The sequence below is a fragment of the Pempheris klunzingeri genome, chromosome 13 (assembly GCF_042242105.1).
Source record: "Pempheris klunzingeri isolate RE-2024b chromosome 13, fPemKlu1.hap1, whole genome shotgun sequence".
NCBI lineage: Eukaryota > Metazoa > Chordata > Actinopteri > Acropomatiformes > Pempheridae > Pempheris > Pempheris klunzingeri.
Genome location: NC_092024.1, coordinates 7,412,585 through 7,440,054, shown reverse-complemented (window position 1 = coordinate 7,440,054; position 27,470 = coordinate 7,412,585). Strand labels below are relative to the sequence as shown.

The window sequence follows — 27,470 nt, the reverse complement described above, 5'->3', positions numbered from 1 at the left end:
TCTTTCCTTGGTTTTGGGGACCAGGAAGGAACCATCCTTTGTTGGTATGTACTATATGTTGCGCTCCGACCATCCTACACAGTGATGTAACAGTATGACATATTTGAATTGACTTGGGAGCACTTATTTCAATGTGTAGGTGGGTTGTTGCATTGTTTCCATGCAGGCATACTTTGTTATTGGTAGTGAATGGCATTGTGTCATAGATGATGTCTGTGTTGACATGCTGACTTGAAAAAGTGAGGCACAGAGTAGTGTAACCAGTTGTATTAAGGACATTAAGCAGTGGTTGTCATCCAACTTTTTACTTTTAAATGAAGACAAAACTGAATGCATTGTGTTTGGGGATATTGACTTATCGGGTTTCGGTACTATGACCTTCAGACCAACAGTCAAAAATCTTGATGTGATGTTTGACAGAGGCCTGAAATTTGACAAACAAATTGATGCAGCGGTTAGGGCAAGTTTCTTTCAATTGCATCTTTTGGCCAAAGTCAAGCCATTTCTTAATCATACCGACCTTGAAAAAGCTATTGATGCTTTTATCATTTCAAGACTGGGCTACTGCAACGCACTTTATGTTGGCGTCTCCCAGTCTTCCATCAGCAGCCTGCAACTCGTGCAAAATGCCGCAGCCCGTCTTTTAACAAATCCCTAGGACAAAATATAAACACTGGGGTGATCAGGCGTTCTCTGCAGCCACACCCAAGCTCTGGAACAAGCTCCCCTCCGATATGCGCACCATCACTGACCTGGGTCTTTTAAAGTCTAAGCTCAAAACCTTTCTGTTTAAAAAGGCTTTTAATACCTAGCTACGTGGTGACATTTTGTTGTAAAGGGCTATATAAATAAACTTTGATTGATCGATTGATTTTAACCTGAAGCAGGAAGCCAGGATTCACAGAGACAGTTGAGAGTTGATCTCTGGTTGCAAGTTTAGAGTTTGTCCAGTCAGCTCACACTAAAAAACCCTTTTTCCGTTGAACTCACCTCGTAGTACACCTGTGATGCCTTCATTAGTCTCTGTTCAGGCAAGGATTTCGGAGGAGTGCACAGTTGTACTAAAGTTTGAAATTTGCTCTTTAAGCCCAGTGTTTTGCAGTAGGTTGGTTGGTAAGTGATGGTCTGTGCTATCATTTTGGAACAGAATTCCCTGGTAGGCACAGTGGCGTTATGCCTTTGGGTTCTGTCAACTTATTTTGTTTTTGAAGTGCTGCAATAAACTTGATGAAAGCTGTTGTTTGGGAAAGCATCTGTTGCTCCAGGGGAGTCACCAGTTTCTGGTTGCTTTCCTGCTCTATTGGGAGTTGTCGCATAAGTACCCACCATGGAGCTGTATGTAGACCGGGGATGAGTGTATATGTTACACTCATGGTATGGTATCCGGGATAGGCAGTCAGTTAGAGAGAACAAAGTCCTTATATGGGGTGATATCTGGGCCTTGCACACACAGGTGTTGATTAAAATGTTAAACAATAGTAACTGTATTTTTTTGTAACAAAAAATGCATAAAAATAAGGCTTTTATGAAAACACTGAATAGAAAATTGCTTACCAACACACAAACCATTCATAATTGCTAAATTAGGCTAAAATAGAAGGCTACGAGTAATACTAAATGAAGAGCCATTTGGGAGCGGTAAGAGCTGGCTCTTCTAAGGGAGCCAAACCAAAAGAAGCGAATCTCTGAAAAGAGCCAGACTTCCCATCACTACTAAGTTGTTTTGTGAGAGCATTTTTGCAGATTTTGTAGAAACTTCATTTGAGTGTTTTTTTTCCAAATGTACCAAGGAACAGAAAACTGAAACTGAAAGAGAGTAAAGGACACATTTAAGGTGATTGACTTGGTGAAGACTTGTGGAAAGAGAAGTTTTGTTGATAGAAGGTGTTGAACTGACCATCTACTGATGGGTTATCTATGCCATTTTTGACATCCACAGAAATCAACAAAAATAATTACTAATGATACAAATGGCACACTAAAAGGCAAAACAACAAGTGAAAACTGACAAGCAAAGTGCTGTAGAAAAAATTAGGTAACAAACAGAGTAGGTAAAACTAAATCTGCAGCAGCCTCTGGTTCTCTGGTGACAATTTTGATGTTTTCGGTAATTTAGGGCTTTGCCAAAATTTGATGAAAAGGATCCAGACACTTTCTTCTCCCGATTTGAACATGGGCAGTAAGTACACACAGCACTGAACGCATAACACTGGCAGAAGTTCCAGAACTGGAGGAAAGGAGAACAACAGACATACCTTGAATTTGCTCTGCTCTGATGACATCTGCTGTGGATGTCAGTACTTTCAATTCACTACAAATTGGTAGTTTAAGAGCAGCTCAGAAATTCAGTACCTGAGAAAATTGCTTATTAATTTGTTTATATTAGTGTACATAAAGTTAAAAATGTAACTGAAGTGCCTGCTTTGTCTGACAAGTATGTGGTCATACACAAGCATATTTGTGCAGAATGTTACTTCAGTGGACATGGCAAACTATTTAATTTATTGATTTCTGTTTGGCTGTTATGAGAATTAGAACCAATATAGTGCTTCTAAAAAAGTGCCCTGCCTTTAAGGCATTTCTTTTGGATTAATCAGAGGGAAAGCAGCTTTACTATACAGTCTCACAGCATGACCTTGGCCCCTGAACATTTGTGTTCTACGTGCAGAGGAACACAAAATTTAATTACTTCATTAATTTACATTAGATCCTCAAAGATCCTCGGTGTCTGGAGATGTAATCAATTTTATGACATGACCCAACCAATCTGTGGATGTGGAGGAAAAAAGAGGGAACACTCATGTACTGTAAAGATTTTTTTAACACGATTTAATAATTATAGTTTACCTTTGAATATATTGAGTAGAAGAGGTGATGCTGAATTATATTTGTGATAAATCTTCAACTGTGGCCCTAACAGCTAATTTTGTGATTTATACAGCCATATAACTAAAGAAACATATTGCTCGAGCATCCGTAAGAGTTTGCTGATAATGGAATACTTACTCGTTCATTAGTAGGCAGTATGTAGTCCATCCTGCTTGCGTAGGTATTAGGTTGTACATTAGTATGCAGTTCTGAACAATCGATAGCTGGCAACCAACACACAATATATGGTGGTGAGATTTGTGTTAGATTTGATCCTGACTTGCTCCGACATCATACATGTGCCGGCATCGATAACTTCATGATATAAAGGTGGCAGCTTTTAGTTTAGTTGCTCTCCACTAACTGCAATGCCCAGGGCATGATGCCTGGCCTGATCAAAGAGCTAATTAACTTTTATTTTGTAGAAAATCCTAATTTTCTTTTTACTGTAAGACTTTATTGATCTCATGTTGACCAACAAATTGACTGTCAGGATTTAATGTGTAACTACCAGCCGATTTGTGGTTTACGATAATGGTATTAAGTAAGTAATTAGTAAAGCTGCAAGCAGTGATGAGCGGGGCTCTCGCACCTCTGTGCACATTGGGGCCTGCGGCGGCTGCCGGACAACTGTGGGTCTGAATTTTTCATGTGTTTTGGAGACTGGACAAAGGAGTGGGGCTAGAGAACACCCACTAATCTTATTTTCCAGTATAGGAAGTGTTGACCACGCCGTGAAAATTTCATGTAAATCATGTTTCCACAGAAGGATTACTTCCTGTTGCCAGTAGGTGGCGCAATGACTGGCCGCTAATGGCCAGCATGTAGATGTCTTCAGGCCACGACAGACTGGACAATGTACACTGAAGTACACTAAACAACTTCCTGCTTTGTGACGAAACATCGAATTCCACCTTCATTCAACATGAGAATGAAGAAAAATAATAGTAATAAATATAGCTGCAGGTGGCAACGATTGGTGGCCAAGCAGTTTGCCAGCATTTGGATGCTTGTTTCTTATTTAATTGCCAACAAGCAGAACTTTAAATTTTCCTTTAAATAATTCAGTGTGGTCATGACCATTGAAAAGGACCATTGGAGAAAAGATGCAGGTTTGTATCTGCACTCACAGATCAAAACAAGTTCAACACAACATGGAGCGGATAATGTGATATAATGCCATTCTTTGGATGAAAAACAACAACCATTGATCAGGTGAAGGGTATACTCACTGTTACTTGCTGAAATTTGCTTTCCAAAGTAACAACTAATGAAACTCTTGCTCAGCCACAGTTATAGCCACAAAGTGATTTTTTTCATGCTAAATTCATGCAGGATTAACTTCGGTTGTGGTTCTGCCATCTGTGTTTTTACATTTTTTGTTGTTGTACATTTGTCATTAGATATTTAACAGTGAAATCAGTACTCACGGTCATTGCACTGTGTGCCTGTGTAGGAGGTCATGGAACAGTCGCAGGTGTAGTTCTCCCACTGCTGGATACAAATGCCCATGTTGGCACAGGAGTCCTCCTGACATGTGGTACTGGGACCTATGAAAGTCCAGCCATCCCCACAACCACACCCAGACACCAACCAAAACAAACACACAACCAAACAAAAGCACAGACCCACACACACACTCTATAAATACATGATAATGTATTCTTGCAGGGGTATTGTTGCTTCTAACCCCCAAGGTAATCTCATCAAATCTTTTATCTTCCCTTTGACATGTCATTTTAAATATTAAACATTTCTTATTATTGCTTGCATATTTGAAAAGTATAGCTCTGTGTCTACTGTGGGGCAGTTTATGGATTGGAAAATGGCGCACTGACTTCTGGTCTCCAGGAACAAAAATGCTATTTAAAAAGAAAACAATACAATGTATATGGCAATCACCTTTAAGTTTTATTATATGATTATATTAGAATTATTTTACATAATGTCACACTAGAAAATATCCCAGTCTTCCACTGATGACACAATTACTGGATTAGTATCCCCCTTTCATGAAGCAAAACTGGGAGTGGGGAAATTATTTATCTGAAAGATAAGTCGCAAAACTTCACGTCTTGAACTTTGACTGTCTAACCCTGAACAAATCTAATCCATATGGTGAGGATAGTCAATACTTCAGTCCACACTGCTGGGCTCTGTGAAGGGCAAAACTAACTTTTAACAGCAACTTTAAGCCTATGAGTGAATTGACAAGATTACTTTTTTGTGTGGTGTATCATTTCAGTCCACCATGATGCCATGTTATTGTATGTTACTGAATAATATACTTAGTTTTAAACTAGAGGAATATTATTCAACTTATGTCAAATCTATTCAAAACTGGATGATAGATGACCTAAAGATCAAAAGGTGAAGATCATTTGCATATGATGTAAACTGGGTGTAAGGTAACTTCGTAGGGGTCTGGGGCTATGTGTTCAAGTATGAAACAGGTGGTCTCTGTTTTTATCAGCTGGATGAAGGTGAAACATTAGGACCTATTACTGATGTAGCCACGCTAACTTCCAACGACTGGGGAGTGCTGAAACTCGTGATGCATCATCTCCAGGGGAGTAAGCCGTTGACAGATGAAGATTGATGCAACACCCACTAAATGCATGAGATTTGAATCCTTCCCCCACTGAGGATGTTTGTGGACAAGGACGTTTAGAGAAAAATGGTTGCCTGTTCTGTATGGCAGATGAAAACTTCACCTTCAGGTTGATGGTTCTTCGATGCCAACCTTCGCAGAAATGGGGAAAATAGGAGGTGGCTCGATTAAGACTTTCATCTTGGAGTATTTTGATTCTGATTGCAGTGTATTTCACACGTTGTTAGACCTGCCAGTTGATGCTTGGTCTGAAATAATGGAAGACAAAGGGGAAAGATATACGTCTCTTTTTTTCGCAGCTGTCGCAACTGGAGCAACGCTCTAGTGGTGAAGAAAGCTAAGCCACGCCTCCACCCCGCCCTCTACTTGATATAAGGATTACCTGCCTGAGAAAGTCTGAGATAGTCGAACCTCGAGCACCAGAGACAGCCTGACGTAGCCAGACCTGAAAAAAAAAAGAAGCAAAAAAAACAAAAATAAAAATGTAAAGTGCTTAAAATAATAATAATTTAACAACCTATTGGATCCGGGAACCTTCACAGGATCCTCGAAAAGATAAAACTAAAAAATAATTGCAATAAAATGGTAATTAACGGACAAAACCTGTGACAGGCCAGTTTTAACGACCTATTGGATCTGGGGACCTTCACCAGACCCCTCATCCATCATCACTTCCATCTGACCCATCCGACAATAATGGAGCGACTCGTGAATGCCGTAAGCCTGTACGTATGAAGATGGAGAAAAAGCAGCCTCCAACAGGGATTCTCCGAATCTGTCCCCTCCAGACGAGTGCAACTCACCAGTCCAACTCAAACAGTATGGACGACGGATTCAACACGCCACAGCCTATTGACTCCAAGGTGTCCCTCACCTCTCCCCCCATATCCGGACATTCGTCCCGCATTGATGCCTCCTTCCTCTCCCTCATCTCCTCCTGAGGAAGAAGATGTCAATGGATGGATGTCCTTCGTGTTCATCAACTCTATAAAAACAGCCGTGCTTCACCTGCTCGACCTTACTATGAGTAAGTATCCGAGAGAGCGCTGACATGGGCGTCTGATCAACCACCCGAGCCAGAGACAACACGAATGTTTGGACCTGCTTGAGTATGATTTCTACCAGACCCACTTTTACCAGCTGATGGCAAAACTCTGGACTCCTCACTTCATTCCTACCATTCAGTCTCTGTTATGCATGCGCAACATCCAGGCGGAGGAGCTCAGAGTCAAAGCTGTTTCAGAAAAACTTTTGCACAAACTGAAATCAGCGAGGAAGATCTACGACACTTATGAAAATCTGATTTGGGAGGACGTGACTAATGAAGCGTTGGAACAGATAGTGATACTTTGTAATAATTTTTATTTATTGCTGTACTGAAAATGTGCAAAATAACAAAACAGGTAATTACTTGAGGAAACTCGTTACCTATGTAGAGGAATGTGTCATCACTTGTCAGTTGATTGATCTTTTGGAACGGACTGTTGAAAGCAGAGAAACTATTCTCGCGATAGTACGATCCCAAACATCCTGGGAACTGGGTGTAGAATGCACCCTGTGTATAAGCGAATCTCGTTTGTCAGATACCTTTGAAAATATTGTGACTGAATGTGCTGAAGACGCCTCTGGTATAACAACCTGCCATTTGTTCACCCTGTACACCTTGTTTGTCGATGTACTGTGTTTTCTGGAAAACAACATGCTGGTGAATATCTTGGCTGAACTGAGAAATTTATACCGGGCTTTTCACAATACTTTAGATAACTCTGTATTGGACCAATCCTTAAATTATAAAATGTTAGTTTTGTCAGAAATGTACTCTACTCTTGTAGAAATCTTTTCTGAAAAGTGTATTACAACTCCGCTCATCGCTGCAGCTTTGGAGGTGTAGAACAACTCCACACTGCTGTGCAAGATGAGACGGGGAAGAAAGTCAAGCTTGAAAACGTCAAAGAGTTTTTATCAGAGCAGGATGGCTATACACTGCACAAACCTATCAGAACACATTTTACCCAAAACTGAGTATTTGTGTCTCAGCTGTTAAACCAGTTCCAAGCCAACCTTTGCGACATGCAAGCCTTGGCAGAACATAATGACGGGTATAATTATTTATTAACAGTCATAGACGTTTTCTCAAAAAAGGTGGTCAGAGCCTTTGAGTCAGTCTTGAAATTGATGCACTTTGTGATATTATTGTAAGAGGCATTGATATGCACTCAGATACCATAAAGCTCTTCTGTAAAGCTCTGTTCATATTCTTTTATCAAACACTCCTCTGAGCTTAGATATTCCCATTAACCATACCCTTAGTTTTAAGGGTATGGTTAAGTCTTTCAATCGCCGAAGCCTTTTGATCACTGGCTGTGGCAAAATGTACAATACCATGTTTCTTCATCAAAGCCTGACTCTTGTTAAAAAAAATCTTTACTGGCGTCTGTCTGCAGCTTTTCCAGCATCTGACCTCAAAACTTTTACGGTGCTTGAATTTTAAATGGTCTGTATTTGTACAGCGCATTTCTAGTCCTCATCCCCCTATTCACATATCATTCATTCAGGAAGAATCTAAGTTGGATGAGACTATTCTTTCACACGCATTCACACACTGAAGCTATGTTTCAGGAGCATAGCATCAGAATATATAAGCTCAGAGGAGTGTTTGATAAAAAAACATGAACAGAGCTTTACGGAAGAGCTTTAAGGTATTAAGGAGTGCATATCAATGCTTCTTACAACAATATCACAAAGTGCATCAATTTCAAGACGGACTCAAAGGCTCTGACCACCTTGGCGGCCTTTTTTGAGAAGATTTCTATGACAGTTAATAAATATTTATACCCATTGTTATGTTCTGCCAAGGGTTTGATGTCACAAAGGTAGGCTTGGAACTGGTTTAACGGCCTAGACACAAACACTTTGTTTTGGGTAAAATGTGCTCTGGCAGATTTGTGCAGCATATCCTGATCTGATAAAAACTCTTTGATGTATTCAAGCTTGACTTTCTTCCCCGTCTCATCTCGCACAGCTGTGTGGAGTTGTTCTACACCTCCGAAGCTGCCGAAATGAGTGGGGTTGGGGTTGGGGTTTTTTCAGAAAATGTTTCTCAGCCATCATGCCTTCTGCAGTCTCTAAGTTTTACTGAAAAACACACAGAGTGCTTCTTTATTATTTTTTAAATCTCATTTTCAAATAAAAAGTACATCATAAAGGGCATGCATTTCATAACCAAATGCACAACGTATGAGGAAAACGGCTTAACTACATTTTCCTAGAGTAGCGTACATTTCTCAAGGTGACAAAATATAATATCATATTTAAGGATTTGTCCAATACAGAGTGATCTAAATTATTGTGAAAAGATTTTTATACCATAGGTGTCTTCACTCCATTCAGTCAATTTTTTCAAAGGTATCTGACAAACAAGATTCACTTATACACAGGATGCATTCTACACCCAGTTCCCAGGATGTATGAGATCGTACTGTAGCAAGAATATTTTCCAGTCGTACAATTTCTGCATCTCTGATAAAATCATTCATCTTTCTGCACAATGAAACTCTGCTTTCAACAGTCCGTTCCAAAAGATCAATCAACTGACAAGTGATGACACATTCCTCTACATAGGTAACAAGTTTTCTCAAGTAATTACCCATTTTCTTATTTTGCTCATTTTCAGTAGTTTAAAAACAGCAATAAAGAAAAATTATTACAAAGTATCTTGGTCTGTTCCAACACTTCTTTAGCTGAAGCTGGCCTATCTTCTCCGCATCCTCCCCAATCAGATTTTCATAAGTGTTGTAGATCTTCCTCACAGATTTTAGTTTGTGTAAGTCCAGAGTCTTACCATCAGTCGGTAAAAGTGGGTCTGGTAGAAATCATCGTCCAAAATTACAAGCACTCGTGTTGTCTCTGGCTGGGTAGGTTGATCAGACACCCATGCCAGCACTCTCTTGGATACTTGTTCACAGTAAGGTCGAGCAGGTGAAGCACTGCTGTTTTCACAGAGTTGCTGAACACGGAGGACATCCATCCATTGACATCTTCTTCCTCAGGAAGAGATGAAGGAGAGGGAGGAGGCATCAATGCGGGAGGAATGTCCAGGGATGGGGAGAGATGTGAGGGACACCTTGGAGAGTCAATAGGCTGTGGCTCATCGAATCCATCGTCTATACCGTTTCAGTCGGACAGAATCCTCGAGTACTCAAGGGGACAAATCCGGAGAATCTTCATACATGCGGGCTTCTGGCATTCACGAGTCAGCCCATCATCATTGCATGGGTTGGATGGAAGAGATACTGGACGAGGATCTGGTGAAGGTCCCCAGATCCAATAGGTTGTTAAATTATTATTTTAAGCACTTTACATTTTTCTTTTTCTTTTTTCCAGGTCTGGCCATGTCAGGCTGTCTCTGGCATCGAGATTTGACTATCTCAGACTTTCTCAGGCAGATAATCCTTATATCAAGTAGAGGGCAGGGTGGATGCATGGCTAAAAAATGCCAGCTTTCTTCACCACTAGAGTTCACTAGTAGAGGAAGTTGCGAGAGCTGTGAAAAAGAGACGTAAATCTTTCCCCTTTGTCTTCCATTATTTCAGACCAAGCATCAGCCTGCAGGTCTAACAACACCTGTTATACGCCGCAATCAGAATTAAAATACTCAAGATGAAATGCCCTGCCACCTCCTTTATTCCCCACTTCTGCGATGCCTGGTGCAGAAGAACCATTGACCTGAAGGTGAAGTTTTTGTCTGCCATACATAGCAGGCCATCATTTTTCTCTGAACGTCCTTGTTGTCATCCGTAGCTGGGGAGGGATCCAGTCTTGTGCGTTTAGTGGGTGTCACATTGATTTGCTCTTCATCCGTCCCCGGGAGATGATGCATCACAAGTTTCAGCATTCCCCAGTCGTTTGAAGTCAGCGTGGCTATAGCGGCAACAGGTCCTAACGATTCACCTTCACCCAGCTGAGTTCATCCAACAGAGATCACCCATTTCATACTTGAACACATAGCCCCAGACCCCATGTAGCCCGTGGGGATTCTAAAGGCCACTCCTCTTACCTTTCACCTAGTTTACATCAAATGCAAATTATCTTGACCTTCTGACCTTTAGGTCATCCATCATCCAGTTTTGAATAGATCTGACATAAGGTGGATAAATACATACATAAATATTCACAGTAGCAGTCTGACTATCATTCAACTTAACATTAACTCAGGTAAATGTGTTGAATGGAGACTTACCTGGTAAACTGATGCAAGCTGCTTTGTTAAAGGAGCTGTTCAGAACCAAATGAAGTGATGATGAATTGGAGGAAGAGATGGAGTTTTGGAACTTACAATGACTTACAGTGCAGGAAAATACTGCAGTGGCAACTCCTTTTTCGGGTGATTAATCAACTGATCTGGCTCAGGATTGTATGTATGATGTAACAATAGTGAAAAGCTTATTCTGTTACCTCAGCTGATCCTGTTGTGTTAAACATTTGCCAGCACTGCTGTATCACCATCTAGTAACAGCATAACGTATCGCCGAATTTGGAGCTGCCAACTCATTTGTCATTAATGTACTTTGAAAAGAGCTCACTGGGTAAGAAAACACAAATCAATATTATGTGATGAAATTGTATTGAAATGTGAAAATACATGGCAATACAGTTTAGATGACTAATCAACTGATCAGCAAAAGAAAAGAAAGAAAGAAAAGTTATGAAACCATACAAGCACACATAAAAATCACACATTAGAATGCCATGGACAAGACCAACAAATTGTGATAGATGAGATTTTATTTTGAAAAATAAATGAGTGCAGTACATACAGTATAGTAAATAACATCATTATAAACCCCTTTAAGATGTCACAGTGAGGAGGACATACAGTTCACATAATGTTATGATCTGTTTTGATTAAAACAAAAAATAAACTAACACATTTATTTGTCCAACATGGGGCTCTGTAAGCTAAGGTTAAAAAAACAATAACATACAATACACTCAATGTCCAACTGAATGACATGACAAAGAATGATTTCCATGGAAACAAGAAAAGGTTATGGAAGCTCGCGAAGAGTGTTGAAGAAGGACGACAAAATCAAAACAAAACGCAAAAAAAACCCACAATGTGCGACTTACACAGGAAAAGAGAAACATTTTGTCCACAGTGACATTTCAGCGCATGTGCAAAATGTTTCAACAGCCCATTTTGATGGAGTTATATGCATGAACAATTGTAAAAAAAAAAAAATCAGACCTTAGGAAAGTTTTGTTTTGTGAACATTCTATATTGACTGGAGTCCATGTATGGAATAATATAGATTTCCAATCCTGCTATGAGGTCATAGCCAGGTGTATAACTGCTCATTTATATTCATAGACTTCACATTTTTAGTATTTATTTCTTTGTATTTCACTTTTAATTGACCATTTGCCAAACCCCTACCCCAAAAAGTGATTGTCCAATTGTAGCTTGACCGCCGCAACTATGAATATACTTCCTGGAATAGTAACCTACTGTCACTTCTAAGACAGCATACAACAAAAGGTAAGGCTTTAGTTAAGGCGTTTTAGCACCGTTTTCAGTCCTCTGTCTCATGCATGTGTGAAAGAATGGCTATGCTTCTTCTTTAAACAACTGTCTACACAGGCTGCATAAGGGCTTGAGTTTCTCTCATGCTATACTTACTGTAAACATAACCCAGTGATTGTGTGTTGAGTTCTGAGCGCTGCCAGGACGCAGAAGACTTGCGCTCGGTACTGTACCAGCATGCATCGTGTGGGGCTGTAAGGCTGAGGCTACTGCAGACTAAATGGTATAACGTTAAACTGTCTATTCTTGCATTTTGTCTTGTAATACTGTACTTTATTACAGGACTAAAAAGCTACCCAATTCTATATTTCAGTGTCATCATGGGTCTTGTCATGATTAGCATTAGCCGAAGTATTTTTAGCATTGTTACATGGAACAGATTTAACATGATATTATGAACATCAAATGCATATTTCTGAGACTGAGTTTTCAACCAACTCATAGAGATAATGTTAGTTACCTGGCTGAAGCTAATAAAATCTTAAAATCAACAGTTGCCAACTAAAAGTGAAAAGCTGCTTTTGTCTACCTCTGTCTGAAGTCCTCTGTCTGATCCACTGTTTCAAAAATTATGACAGACTTTTGGTGGTACATCTGCCATTACATATGTGCAGTGCTACCAGGGAAAGCTTGACAAGCATAGCAACAATAACTAAGAGAGGATGGGGCCTAGTAAAGGGTCAATTAGATATGTAATAGATTTTTAAATTTACTGTGGGACCTAAATTTCACTCCAAATGTGAATGTGTCTCTGTATAATCAAATTAATTTGCAACAATACACCTGAACCAGCCACTTGTTAGAGGATCTTAAGTATTTTCTTATATTATAATATTGTTTAAGACTCTACACATTCACAAAATTCAGAAATAATACCCAAAACTTTACAAAAACTTGAGAGATAAAAATAGAGCAACTGGCAGTATTTCATGTTACTGCACTGGCAAAACTGCTCTGAAGAGGACTATGACGGCACTGTAAGTGGGCGACCAATGTGGCCGATAACTTGGGTGAAGGGGTGTTTGATGTTTGGCGTGACTCTAGCAGTGGGTAAGTGAGGCAACAAGTACAGTTAATAGGATGGAGGGACTTCCACATGGATGCAGGGCTGTGGAGCTACTGTTTGCATTGAGCAGGAAGAAAGAGCTGCTGGAGCTGGAATTGGAGTTGAAGTTTGTGTTGTAGTAGTCTAATTCAGGCTGGGATTTAAGGGACGGTGTACCTTCGCATCCACGCTCAATCTGTCCGCTGCGAAACAAGGCGTCATTGAGGAGATCCGGCAAGCGACCGTTGAGGTCCACTGACGCCAAACAGCCCTGGAAGCCTTCTCTGGAAGCCACCAGTTTAGGCAGGTTGCTATACATGCCTGGACCCAGTCCTGCGATGAACAGATCACCTGGGATGCGGAAAACATAGAGATACTATAGGAGGAGAAGTACAGAAGGATCTTATCTTGATATGTCTACATTACACAACTGCAAACCACACCCCCTGAATGCATTTTTACATATGTGAAGTGGCATGGTGTTACTTTTTTAAACACTACTAATTCTTGATGTTGGAAATTGCGCAGTACAATGCAGCACAACGTAAACAGTTGGCAGTTTGGCAGCCCAAACCATTGTTAGGTTGGTGCCAGAGCTGATCAGCCAGAGCCAAAACACAAATAGTTATCTTCTCAGTCTGGGCTGCAATTGGTATTTGAACATCAAGGTAACACTTATTACCAGCTACGGGTGATGTCTCAGTCCAATCGGCAGTTCTCATACTCAAACCATCAGACACTCTTGGTGTGTAAAGCTCAGATATTTTAGCATAAGATGGAATACGTTTCTTTTTTAGTTTTTGGATATTGACTCAAGGTTGGATATCTTGCTCCATTTGATGCATTAAATGAGCTCTCACTTACCATGCCACCGTGTGTCAAACATTTTTAATCATCCCTTTAATGATATGGCAGAAAAACAGTCACAATAGCTGTGTGCAAAATCTCCATGATATGTAATATTGTATGGAGACCGAAAGGAAACCTGAGTAAACACTTAACAACTTAAACCAATGTAGCTGAATGAAAACTGGATACAAAGGGAGATACACACATGTAACAGTTGTCATATACTTTGCATACCTTTCAGGTCCAGGTTTTTGGCTCCATTGATACTTTGACTAGTGGCTATAGCATCTACTTTCAGTGTATGGGTGTTGCTGTTGTCTCGGGTGATGGCCACGTTGTGCCACTGGTTGTCATTCAGTGCCCTTTCACTTTTGCCCTTGATGAGGTTGGGCCCATTTCCAAGGTCAAAAACATAGTGAATGTATCTGCAAGAGACAAGTTATTGAGAGTTCCAGAATGCTTACCAAATCTTCAGCTTTCTGCATTTAATAGTATCATTTGGAATATTCACAAAGTGACAGAGAAGACATTTGAGTGAATTTTGATGACTTTAACATACTTGTAGAGAATTATGTCATGTATCAAGTCACTGAAGACAAAATTATTATTTGTGCAACTCCAGTCAGTCTCTGGTGACCTTGCAAGTATTTCATGGCCATTGGGGGCAGTGGAAGTGGATTTGGCCAACTTAGTAAACAGTTGCTTATTTACCCATCCAGCAGTTACAGAGCAACTTTATTATAGTGTTGTGTTTGTGTTCACCTGATGAATGTTAAGTCCAGTGTTGACTCTGGTTAACTCCGTTTCTGGTTTGTGAAGCAATAAGGTGTACTTCTAAACATTCATGGATTAAATGTACAAAAAGTTAACAAGCATTCTTTCAAAATGAAACTTACCCTTTAACCAGTTCAACAGCAATAAAGTCATTTCCATCTCCGGAGTTGAAGAGTATGAATCCATCTGGGGAGGTGGTCTTGAACTGGAAGAAGAGATGCATGGATGTGTAGGCCTGTAGGGTGGCCAGGCTCAGATAGCTGCTCTTGGATTTGAAGGTGACCGGATCAGCGATAATAGAACGAATCCCAAAGCGTGCATTTAGCTCACAATAATCAATGTCACCATTCTTGCACAGGTCGATGTACAGCATGCCATTAAATCTGAGGAAAGGAAAGGAAATGGCCATTTGAAAGGATTAACTTTAAAATATGGTCCTACTTGTTCTTTAAGGTGTGGAAAAAAGACAACAGCTGAGGATAAGTGAATGTAAAACATTGGTTCTGTTCTGGATCTGTTTATTTTGTCACTTTTGGCTTCTGCTAGATTTCTACTATAGTCATACGCGAAAGAATGAGGATCTTCAGTGTTGAAAAAAAGTTACACATTATACATTATCACACTTTTAAGGGGAAGGATATGTCTATGTATGTTGTCTATTTGTGAAGTAGTGTTGTTAAGTTTTGCATTTACTTACAAGCAATATTTTTTCCCCCGAGAGACTTCCCTCTGTAAATAATCCACATGCAACCTCATGTAACTACACGTGCATAATCTATCCCCCGTATATCCCCCATCACTACTACTGAAGAAGGTAATACCTACATGATTGTTATGTAGGCTACAGGTCACCTGTTGACACTAGGGAACTGAATAGTAAGGGTTAATATGTCAACAACACAAAATCTCCTCAGAAATCACGACTATCATGACTGATAGACTTCCAATTTTTAGCCTTGTAAGGTCCGGCGGAGTGTGTGCTGCGATCACTTTTCGTGCATAGTAGAGCAGTAGCAGAAGTCGACAAGATATACACAAACAGACTAAAATTCAACAACTTCATAAATCACAAAACATGGCAACAACAAGCATGTCCAAGCCGTGTTCAGCATTAATTTCCTCTGGAAACACTTCTGTTTCTGTATTTGCAGCATGTTTTCCAAAGCTTACAGATGTGTTGTCTAATTGGTGGAGATATTTCCTTAATTTGCTCATGTTTTGTCTATTTTGCACGTGTTTTCTTAAGCTGCAGTGCATAAAGCTCTCAGTAAAAAAGAACAATGTAAAGTGTAAAGTTACAGTAAGTCTATATATGTGTGTATATGTATGTATGTAAGCACACATTTTAGAACTTATAAAACTTAAATAAAGTAAAAGTGAGTGTACCTGAGGCTCTGCAGATGTCCAATGAAGCTGGATGGGATGCTGGAAACAAATCGACGCTCTGTCATGATGCCCGTCTCGATGTTGTGGAACTCCAGACGTGTGTGGTCACCCACCATTTGGCCTGAAGACGGGCAGGGTGGAGGGGATGGGTTGAAAAGAAAGACAAAAAAACGAAAAGAAAAGAGAACACTGTCTGACACTAACACAAAAGGGCTGATTTAAGGAGAAAATTACATCAACAGTATTAGATGGATGCCAACTGTCACTAAGGGTTACATATCTACATGTTTTCTTTGAAGCAGAATAACATTCTGGTAGTGTCAGTCTTTATGGCAACACACCACGGCATGGTGTAATACTGCTGACAAGTCAATACTAAGAACATTTCTTAAAGCATGAACCGAGTTGATGCAGGTAGGTACCTTCTGCTACATCATCGTCAACCGTTAGCTTGTAGGTTTTGCCGCGACGCACCACACGCACTGTATGCCATTCATTATCATTGAGTTTTTGCCCGGCATACAGGGTCTCTGGTCCCTTGCCTGAGAACAATGGTCAATCACAAAGTTAAAGACATCTGGCACCTAAAACCAAACCTTTGTTTTCCCACTGCCAACTGTATTCATTGGCGGAAATTCTACAAGTTGTTTTATAGCTTGAAAATGGCTTTGAATGTATTTTTCAAACTAGTTCTTATATCTTTGGGAATCAAAGGTTTGGTTTAGTCGGTGAAATACACAAAGGAAAAATACAGAATACTTGACTTCTGTACTTCTCATAGAATACTTCAGACCACTATGCTGGAGAACAGAGTCATGGCTCTCAAATAGTTTAAAAAGACAAAGGCCAGCTACACTATGATATTTTGCTTTTACTCATCATAGGCTTATAGAAATCTTTTCCTTTCACTTCTTCACTTCCCTTTTGCATCTCTCTTCATTACTTTTGACCATGAAATACAAGCCAAAAACATCACAAGTAAGCTCATCAGACCAATATAAAATGTCCGCAGCCTTTTTGTAACCTATCCCTAATCTTTTTGATCACTTACCTAATGAAACACAATATCTTTGTTTTCTCATTTGCGGAGAAGTCTGACAGGAAATACATGTAAGTCCTAATGCATACAATGTAATGCATACAAGATAGATATCCCAATGGATGTTTAGATAACCCTGAGGTGTGATGATATGTAGCATTGTCAGGACAGATCATAACTGCTTTATCCGGAAATATTACGAACCTAGCACCAAATATTTTGTTTTTCAAAAAATGGCATTTTAATGTAGCCCAGTAAAATTTTCCTTAGAGGGAGAGGTAAGAGGATAGCTAGCAAAGTGGATGCTGCTGCCTCCAGTGTTTCATTGGTCTGTATTTAAACGAATGCAAAGTTATTTGGCACACTAACCAAAATCGCCAAATACCATTCATGTTGAACTTTGTCTCTTTCACTTTGCTCTACAACTTTATACAGTGTTGAATTTCTGTCAAATACAACTATTAATGGATTTAAAATGAAATCTGTAATGGCTTACAATCTTACCAATAATGCCTTTTGACTTTTAATCCGGGTTTTGCAAAAATCAATATTGATGTTCTATTTGTGCTAATTTGTTCTAACTGTGCGAGATTCTTTCCTTTGACTTTATGAAATACCTGTAGGAATCACACAGCAGCTGGAGCTAGCATTGTAAATTGAATTATCTTAATTATTCAAACCCCCTGACTTTCCAACAGGATCACAGGACAGGAATTTCTGTGTTGTATTATTGTGTTTTTGCACTTTATGGATGCTGCTTCACCAAGACACAGAGCAAAATTGTTGTTTGTCAACAATTAGCCCCTGCAAAAGCTGTGGATGGAAACAACCAAAGACAGACTTTTATTTCCCTGCAGACCCTCTTGATCTTTACATACAGTGGGTACGGAAAGTATTCAGACCCCTTCACTTTTTTCACATTTTGTTATGTTACAGCCTTATTCCAAAATGGATTCAATTCTTTTTTTCCCTCATCAATCTACACACAATACCCCATAATGACAAAGTGAAAAAAGTTTTTTAGAAATTTTTGCAAATGTATTAAAAATAAAAAACTGAAATATCACATGTACATAAGTATTCACACCCTTTGCTATGACACTCAAAACTGAGCTCAGGTGCATCCTGTTTCCACTGATCGTCCTTGAGATGTTTCTACAACTTGACTGGAGTCCACCTGTGGTAAATTCAATTGATTGGACTTGATTTGGAAAGGCACACACCTGTCTATATATGGTCCCACAGCTGACAGCGCATGTCAGAGCAGAAACCAAGCCATGAAGTCAAAGGAATTGTCTGTAGACCTCCGAGACAGGATTGTATCGAGGCACAGATCTGGGGAAGGGTACAGAAAAAATTCTGCAGCATTGAAGGTCCCGAAGAGCACAGTGGCCTCCATCATTCGTAAATGGAAGAAGTTCAGAACCACCAGGACTCTTCCTAGAGCTGGCTGCCCGTCCAAACTGAGCAATCGGGGGAGAAGGGCCTTGGTCAGGGAGGTGACCAAGAACGTGATGGTCACTCTGACAGAGCTCCAGCGTTACTCTGAGGAAATGGGAGAACCTTCCAGAAGGACAACCATCTCTGCAGCACTCCACCAATCAGGCCTTTATGGTAGAGTGGCCAGATGGAGGCCTCTCCTCAGTAAAAGGCACATGACAGCCCGCTTGGAGTTTGCCAAAAGGCACCTAAACGACTCTCAGACAATGAGAAACAAGATTCTCTGGTCTGATGAAACCAAGATAGAACTATTTGGCCTGAATGCCAAGCGTCACGTCTGGAGGAAACCAGGCACTGCTCATCACCAAATACCATCCCTACGGTGAAGCATGGTGGTGGCAGCATCATGCTGTGGGGATGTTTTTCAGCGGCAGGAACTGGGAGACTAGCAGCAAAGTACAGAGACATCCTGGATGAAAACCTGCTCCAGAGCGCTCAGGATCTCAGACTGGGGCGACGGTTCACCTTCCAACAGGACAATGACCTGAAGCACACAGCCAAGATAACAAAGGAGTGGCTTCGGGACAAGTCTGTGAATGTCCTTGAGTGTCCCAGCCAGAGCCCAGACTTGAACCCCGTTGAACATCTCTGGAAAGGCCTGAAAATAGCTGTGCAGCGACGCTCCCCATCTAACCTGACAGAGCTTGAGAGGATCTGCAGAGAAGAATGGGGAAAAATACCCCAAATGCAGGTGTGCCAAGCTTGTAGCATCATACCCAAGAAGACTTGAGGCTGTAATCGCTGCCAAAGGTGCCTCAACAAAGTACTGAATAAAGGGTGTGAATACTTATGTACATATGATATTTCAGTTTTTTATTTTTAATACATTTGCAAAAATTTCTAAAAAACTTTTTTCACTTTGTCATTATGGGGTATTGTGTGTAGATTGACGAGGAAAAAAAGAATTTAATCCATTTTGGAAAAAGTGAAGGGGTGTGAATACTTTCCGTACCCACTGTATCTATTAGATGCTTTTACATTCAAATGACAGATGTAAAGGCAAAGACCTCCATGGCCTTATTATGAGTAAAAGCAATCCATAGTTATTCACGAAAAACTGAATCACTGAAAACAAATTTGATTGTACAAGCAGCAGACACACTTGTAGTTGCAAACAGAGCTAACTTATTCACCATTTTTAAATGTATAATGTTTATACATAGTAATATATTCGATAAAAAATAAAATACAGAGTTATCCTGCATGTTTTTAGTCTTCACTATATACTGCATCCTCAGTCTCCTATGACCGAACTAAAATTTGTTTAGTAAAAATATCTAATTGAGTAAAAAAATTAAATTTTTGGTGATCAGATTTTTGGTTGGGGATACAAATGTTTACAAGCCATCAAAACACTGTATAACTATTTCACATATGCATTATTATTATTATCTATTTATTTCTATTTGGGATAATTTTCATATTCAAAGTTAATGAAAAACTGTGTGGTACTTTCCTCTACTTTTATTCAGAATATGTCCTTGTTATACCATTTCTTTTTGCTGGTACTATGTTGACATTGCCAACTAAACTCTGTCCATCAGATTGTAATCACTTAATGTCATCAGTTATAATAAAAGGTGATGAATGGTCATTTTATACTCTTACCTAAAACCTGTGGCACAGTGAAAAATATACTGTAAATAACTAATCTTTTTTATTTATCATAGCAAATTTAGCAAACTACTACTAGTGTATACAGTGCAGAATGGCATGACAGTTGTTTTAATTCTGATGGCAAATAGAGAATGGGAATTTTAAAAGAAGTTAAGATATGTCTAGTAATTAAAACAAATTATCACTCTTTCCATTTGACTGAGGCTATTTCTGTTGTTCATCCTCCACATTAAGAATGTGAAGAAAGGGGGGCACCTGGACTCATATTTTACAAAATACATTTTCTTTCAAAAGAAACAACATCAGCATACCATCAGCATAGAAAGCAAAATGAAACTTGAGTGTTAACTTACTGGAGTTACAGTTTATCCTGATACAGTCTAGATGGGGAAGAATAAATGACAGATGAAATTGCATCCTTCAAGGTTACTGCTGCAGACATCCAAAAACAAAAAGTCCACCCTTCCGGGGACGTACACATGCAGGATGGCAGCCATTTCATTCCTTTGGTACTTAACTTTATGCCAAATTACCATGAAATGAATGATAAATTTTAAAGATTTCCAAAAACATCATTTAATAGTAAATGAAATAATGCATTGATTTGTCAGTCATAAATGTGATGGTCAATAAAAGCTGTTTTTCTAGAGCTTTTTCTATTTTGTTACCCATAGTACCACAGTTCATTTTTTTTTATTGTTTATGCACAATATTTACAGTAAAATGGCCACTTGTAGTACCAGCTACATGCGTTTTCCAACCCAACACTGACTGTTTAATTTCAAGTCTAAATTTCCACATTAGAAAAGTCAGAAAAGTCTCTTGCTCCAAAACCTCCACACCAACAAAGGGATAGCATCCCTTTTAGAGACATGAATCTATGGAATGCCAAGAAACACAGACCGATAAAATTTGCTTTGCTATTAAAACAGTAAATCTGTATTTGTAAGATAGTAGTGTGATAAACAAAGACACTCTTGAGCATCTGAACAGTCCCACTGAGGCCAGAATAGCTCCTGTATACAGTTGTGAAGACAGTGAGGGTTGGTCATCATGTGGCTGGTGGTTTCATGTGTCGTCAACCGCAACAGAAAAGTGGGAGCAAACAGCCACGATCCAATCAGCACCAGCACCATGCAGAGGCACAGGAACCCCAACCATCAGATCTGGAGTTCTATCCTATGCCTACATGTGTCACTATGCTTGATCAGAAACTTAATCCTTACACTTGTACAAATGAAATGTTGAAAATCACATGGGCTAAGAAATCATATGAATACTGACCAATTAGAGCTGCTAACTACTAAAATCTAGGGCATGACTGACATGAATTACATGACTCTGTTAAGGATTTTTCTAATGTGGCTTGGTAAACTAGCTAATATCTGCTAATATTGCTTGTATTTTATGATTTTTACTAAACAAACTGTATATGTATGATATAAATTGAGGTGTGTGACCAATTTCTCATTGTGGCATTCTTTACATATTATGACTGGAAGTGTTTGGAACCTTTTGGGGTTGCAGCCAGCTGTAGGTTTTGCTGGGCTCTGTTCTCGGGCTGTTCGCCTGACGGGCCGCAGGCTTAAGGCCTTTGAAGGGGTGAATACCATCTTTTGACAAAGCATGATGGAACATGGAGTTGAAAGGTAAACATATAAAACAAAACATTGAAAATGTGAAGACTTCTATAACAGACACCATCATTGGCAAGAAGAAACAGAAGAACAGGAATGTGACAGAGAAATTACTTGATGTCAGACAGAAAAATCAGGTTAGTGAGAAAGACAACAAAAGTTTCCTCTAATTATCCTGTTGAATGATGGACTCAAAATCAGTGGGCATACATGGTGGAGGTCACCTCTTAGAAAGTCTCAGCACACTTTGTTCTTTTAAAAGACTTTATAAGAGACTAGACTTTACAGCCCAGTATCTCTACATCATAATGTGTAATATGCTTATTGTGCTGTGACTATCTCAAAAGTTCTATAAACAAGAATATGAATATGACTATGGTTTGTCTGTTTCAATGATGGGCCAAACATGTTTACCACTGATAGAACAGAAGTTATAATGATATATGTATCTCACAAAATCGTTGTATTCAGAAAGCAGTCCATGTTATCTCTGTGCTCAAACTGGATCGACACCCATGCAAAAACGATAAAGACACTCTTATATATGTTCTAAAGCTGGTAGAAACTTTTAAAGGATCATAATAATGAGTAACTAATGAAAGGACAAAACGACAGAAAGACAATGAGAAGAGAGTAGAGGTCACCAGTCAACCGTAAACTGTCTCATGGTGAAGGTGGAGGTGTGGAGGCAGATGGGTGGGGGGTGGGGGGGTCATACGATACCTAGGTTGACCGTGAGTTTGACACGACCCCCATCCAACTCCAGCCTAAGCGTGTCGGCTGAGTCTTGGGAAGTGGTGGCCATGAGGAGGCCGTAGGCCCGCTGGGAACGGAAACGCAGGGAGACGTCCTCAGCCTCAGTGTGCATGATGTTTGGCATCACCACTTTCATATACATGCTGCCATCATAGGAAAGGATAGAAGCCTCTGTGTGAGAAAGTCAGGAGCGTAGAGAGATGTTAGCTATATTTCATGTAAGATTGGAGTCAATATTATAAACTGGAACCCGATACTATGTGCACATATTCTTTTAGCCATGCTAGTGGCCCTTGAGCTGGCAATGTCAGTCAGCTGGTCCACCTTGATCCAGACCATGGCTGGACTAACCTGCAGGGATGCCACTTATAACCCATCACTCTGTGGAATGTGTGTTAGCTTAGACACATTTATCTTGGAATAAACACAACATATAAACATATACTGAAAACTGAAAACAGGACAGAATTGTAACACAGGTTTAACACAGCATTTCACCTTTCTTGTCTTCTGACAACTCAAAGCAACATTCACATTCAGCCAACTAAAAACAAGTTTATGGTTGAAGCTACCATGCGAGGTGACAACCTGCTCATCAGAAAGAACTCATCATCCCCCCCCCCCGAGGAAACATATCTCCTCTGTTCTCATCAGTATGTCTCATCAATGATTAAAAATGGACTAAACCCCAAAGTGTCCACAGAACTCTTCCATGGTGTATGCATTTATCATGTGCTTGGATGGCATAGTAAATGGTCTGTATTTGTCGCCTTTCTAGTTATTTCAACTACTCAAAGCACTTTACATGACATCCTCATTCACCCATTCATCATACAGGAGAAATGTAATTTGTTTACTCATTCACACTCTGAAGCCATGCTTCAGGAGCAAGTTGGGGTTCAGTGTCTTGCTCAAGGACACTTCGACATGTTGGGGATCGAACCCCGACCTTCTGATTGAGGGACGACCCACTCTACCACTGAGCCACAGCTGCCCCAAGCCTAATTAAGTTTAATTCTGAGCAGGCTCTTAGACCCAAGAAATGTGGAACTTGAGTTTGCACATTGGTAAACTCTGAGATCATCTCACAATGTCTTTGCTAAGTAGTGCTTTATTACTCATTCTTTAAGATGCTATTAAATTGACTTTTGGGGATTGTGTTTGTTTGACAGTGGATGTTTTCCATCTGTACTGTGTTTAGATTGCTTTGTTTTGTGAACTGCGTTTGGCATTTCATTTTGTTCAGTCAGTCTATGAATAGCTAGTAATCTGTCTTGATATCTGTGTTATATCTTCCACTCTTCTGGTATTTCTGTGTGGCAGTTGTGATGATCTACATACTTTTGTGTGTACAGTATTGTTTTTCTTACATTTGTTATCTTTAGCTGGCTATTCTTATACGGCTCTGTTCTCACGGCCACTCAAAATTTGTAGTTCCCTAGTCATAATCCCTTTGCTAAAATGTTTGTCTGCTGTGCCCTCTTTGGCTTGGTGATGAATACCAAGTACAGCCTGGCTACCATTAGCTGCGCTAGCTCGTTGGCCTCTCATAGTTTTCATTTGTTTCTGTGTTATTTCGTGTGACCTTGCTATATAAATAACTTTCCAAAGTTAATTCTTGACCTACTGACCTGTTACCATAGTTTTTTATTACCTTTAGTTAACAGCTTGAGATCGGCCAGAAAAGGACTCTTTGGGGCCCTGCATTCTTTCATGAAACTTGTATCTTGAACTGTCGTAGGTGTGCTATGTTCTGCACCGAAAAACTAGAAAGAAAAAAACTGGATGAAATCATGGCTGACAGGACGGTTATTGTTTCTTGTTTCTATTGTTGTGCTTCTTTTCCACACAAGTACACAACATCCGGTTGATGATGCTTGCTTGGTTTCTGCTCAATATTCCATTGCTGTTCATTTCACACTAGAGGCTTCAAGTTGTAAATATCACAAACATATGATATTTAAGATTTGAAATTGGTTAGATACAGTTAAGTTATTAATTATTAGTTCCAATTATCAGCAAAGGCGAATCAGACCCCAAATCTCCCAAATTATCCATTAATGTGGGGCCAGCATTGACTAAACCTATGTCCACTCTTACATTTAATTATTTTTTTTATTTCCTCAAACTGTCTGATGTAGTTTCCAATCTAATTTAACAGCACCTTGTGAGCCAGAAGTTTGAGCTAATTTACTCTAATGCACATTAGTGAGTTACTGGTATAACACACCTCATCAAACATAAGTGACAGGTTGATGGCTAATACAAAGGAAGTGATCTAGGCCTAACTCTTTATTTCAAACTTCATACATTTACTTCATATTTTAGGGTTTTATCATTATTTTATCATTTTAATTATTAAACTTTTATCATGAGCCTACTATATTTATTTTCATGTGGTCTTACCTTGTTCGTTGATTTTATTGTTTCTGATGGCAATTTTTCTCCTTTAATGCTGTTTATTTATTGGTCTGTATTGTGTAATCCTTATCTTAATGTCTAAAGCATTTTAGTTTTCAAGAGTGCTTTACAAATACAGTACCACTCTTTAAATAAATATTAAATATCATACTACTCACGACTCAGGATCAACCCCGCAAAGCAGCAGGCCCAGACAACATCCCAGGATGTGTTCCGAGAGATTGTGCTCATGGGCTGAGAAGGGTTTAAACGGACAACTTTAATATTGTATTAATATATTGTTCCAATTCCCAAAAACTCAACTGTGAAAAGAATGAATGACTATCATTCGAGATAGTTTGCTTTAATGGTTGGTTTTGGCCCACATAAAGGACACTATAAAAATCAACAAGGGTCCCCATCAGTATGCTTATAGGAAGAACTGGTCTGTTTCTGATGCAGTGTCAGCGGCCATCCACTCTGCTCCCACCCTCCTCCTAAGTCAGGCTGCTCTTCCTGGACTTTAGTTCTACTTTCAATACTATCGTCACGCTAGTAATAATATCAGACTAAAGAATGACGCTGGGTTATTATTACAAAGTATCAGCACTGCTGCTGTGGGGACTAAAACCATCTCCCTGCAACTGGGTCCTGTACTTCTACAGGTACTGCACAGTCTTGAGATCCATGGCGTCTCATCCTCCACCATGAACCCCCTGCTGTTGCTGTTGTTGAGAAGGCTGAAGCCTCAGCCCTGCTGTCCTGACTTCTTTTTACCGGTGTGTGGTGAAGGGCATACTGACATCCTCCATCACTGTTTGGTATGTGGCTGACGGGAAGGCACTGCAACCAGTGGTTAAATCTGCTAAAAGATAACCAACAGCAGCCTCCCTTACTTGGGGGACATTTATGTCAGCAGGTGCAGAAGCAGAGCGTCAGATATTATGAAGGACCCCACCCACCTAGCACATGACCCCCTCCCATCAGACAGACGGCTGCGCAGCCTTAAAGCCAAACTGTGAGGCAAAAGTGCAGCTTTTGAACTCCCTGACTTAAAGTTTGTCTGTGCGAAGTTGCACTTTGTACTGTTGTAACTGAATGCGGCTAATGCACTATTTTGCATGCTGCATGGTTTTAACTATGTGTTCTATTTATTATAGGCTTAGGATATTTATTTATTTATCATAGGGTCTATTTTAGCTTTTACCATAAAATGTAATGTGTTCTGTATGCTGCTGGACCTGGGTAATGAATTTTATTCCTTTATGTTTTTAACATGTCTAATGACAATAAACTGAGCTGACCTGATCATTTGGGTGATAATAGTTATCATTATAACAACCAAGTATCTGGATGCAACTTTTGAGCAGTGTACAGTATCCAATCTGTTTCAAACTTGTCATGCTTAACAAGAATCCCACCCTGAAGACATCTACATGCCAATTAGGGACCACAGACATTGCACCATCTAGTGGCAACAGGAAGTCACATTTCTGTGGCAATCATCATTTGATTTGCATGAAATTTTCACGGTGTAGTCAGCACTTCATATACTGGAATGTAGGGTGTGATTAGTGGCTGTTCTCTAGCGCCACATAGAGGAAACAGGAAGTGACATGTAACTCCTTCATGCACTGTCAAAAATGCATGAAAATTCAGAGCTGCATGGAAAGGTTGGCGTCCAGCAACAGGACGCAGCCGCTGCACACCCCCACATGCGCAAAGGTGCGAGGGCCCTTCACTGCTGCTTGCAGCTTTAATTTCATTTTGCATTTACCACCAGAAACCCGCACAATCTGACTCCGGCTACAGATTTGTGTTGCATTTTTTTACACTGTGCTGCTCCGCACATTTCGCAAAACAATATGATTTCCTGGATGGATGTCTTTCCATTCATTGAGCTGTTGAGCTGTCATACTTCACTGTGATTGGCACATCTGTTTCAAAACTTTAACACCAGTGATGTGGCTGGGAGTATTTTTATTATTCATCATTAATCATCACATCCTCAGATGCGCAAATGGATCATGTAGAGAGATAATTTTGCCATAAAATTATACGGTGTTGTGACAGCAGCATGTAGGCTTTAGGAGACCAGTGAATGCTCCTCATCGTAAGATCAGCGGTTCGATTCCTCTAAGTCAGCATTAAGAAGTATCCTTGGGCAAGACACTGAACTTGAACCCAAGTTGCTCCTGAAGCAGTTTCAGTGTGTGAAAGAATAGTCTCCTCCAATTTAGATTCCTCCTGAATGAATCATGTGTGAATGGGTGAATGAGGATGTGATGTAAAAGAGCTTTGAGTAGTGGAAATGACTAGAAAGGTGCCATACAAATACAGATCATTTACCATCTGGCGTCTGCAATCAGACAGACTTATATTAGGTAAGAATATATAATAAACAG

General features: G+C 39.8%; 1 protein-coding gene across 10 annotated transcripts in view; it reads right to left on the bottom strand.

The window, feature by feature from the left end:
* The window catches only part of nrxn3a (neurexin 3a), a 189,213-nt gene that overhangs the window by 47,091 nt on the left and 114,652 nt on the right, over positions 1-27,470 (bottom strand). For 5 of the 10 annotated variants that reach the window (XM_070841772.1, XM_070841779.1, XM_070841775.1 and 2 more), the window contains 8 exons: positions 22,633-22,836; positions 20,626-20,652; positions 16,539-16,658; positions 16,117-16,237; positions 14,853-15,113; positions 14,191-14,381; positions 13,285-13,458; positions 4,299-4,418 (listed from right to left, as the gene is read on the bottom strand). In XM_070841772.1, coding sequence (XP_070697873.1) covers positions 4,299-4,418; positions 13,285-13,458; positions 14,191-14,381; positions 14,853-15,113; positions 16,117-16,237; positions 16,539-16,658; positions 20,626-20,652; positions 22,633-22,836 — 1,218 coding nt within the window. Of the gene's footprint in view, positions 1-4,298; positions 4,419-13,284; positions 13,459-14,190; positions 14,382-14,852; positions 15,114-16,116; positions 16,253-16,538; positions 16,659-20,625; positions 20,653-22,632; positions 22,837-27,470 lie in introns of all 10 variants that reach the window. The other 5 variants (XM_070841777.1, XM_070841780.1, XM_070841778.1 and 2 more) reach the window with 2 other exon arrangements.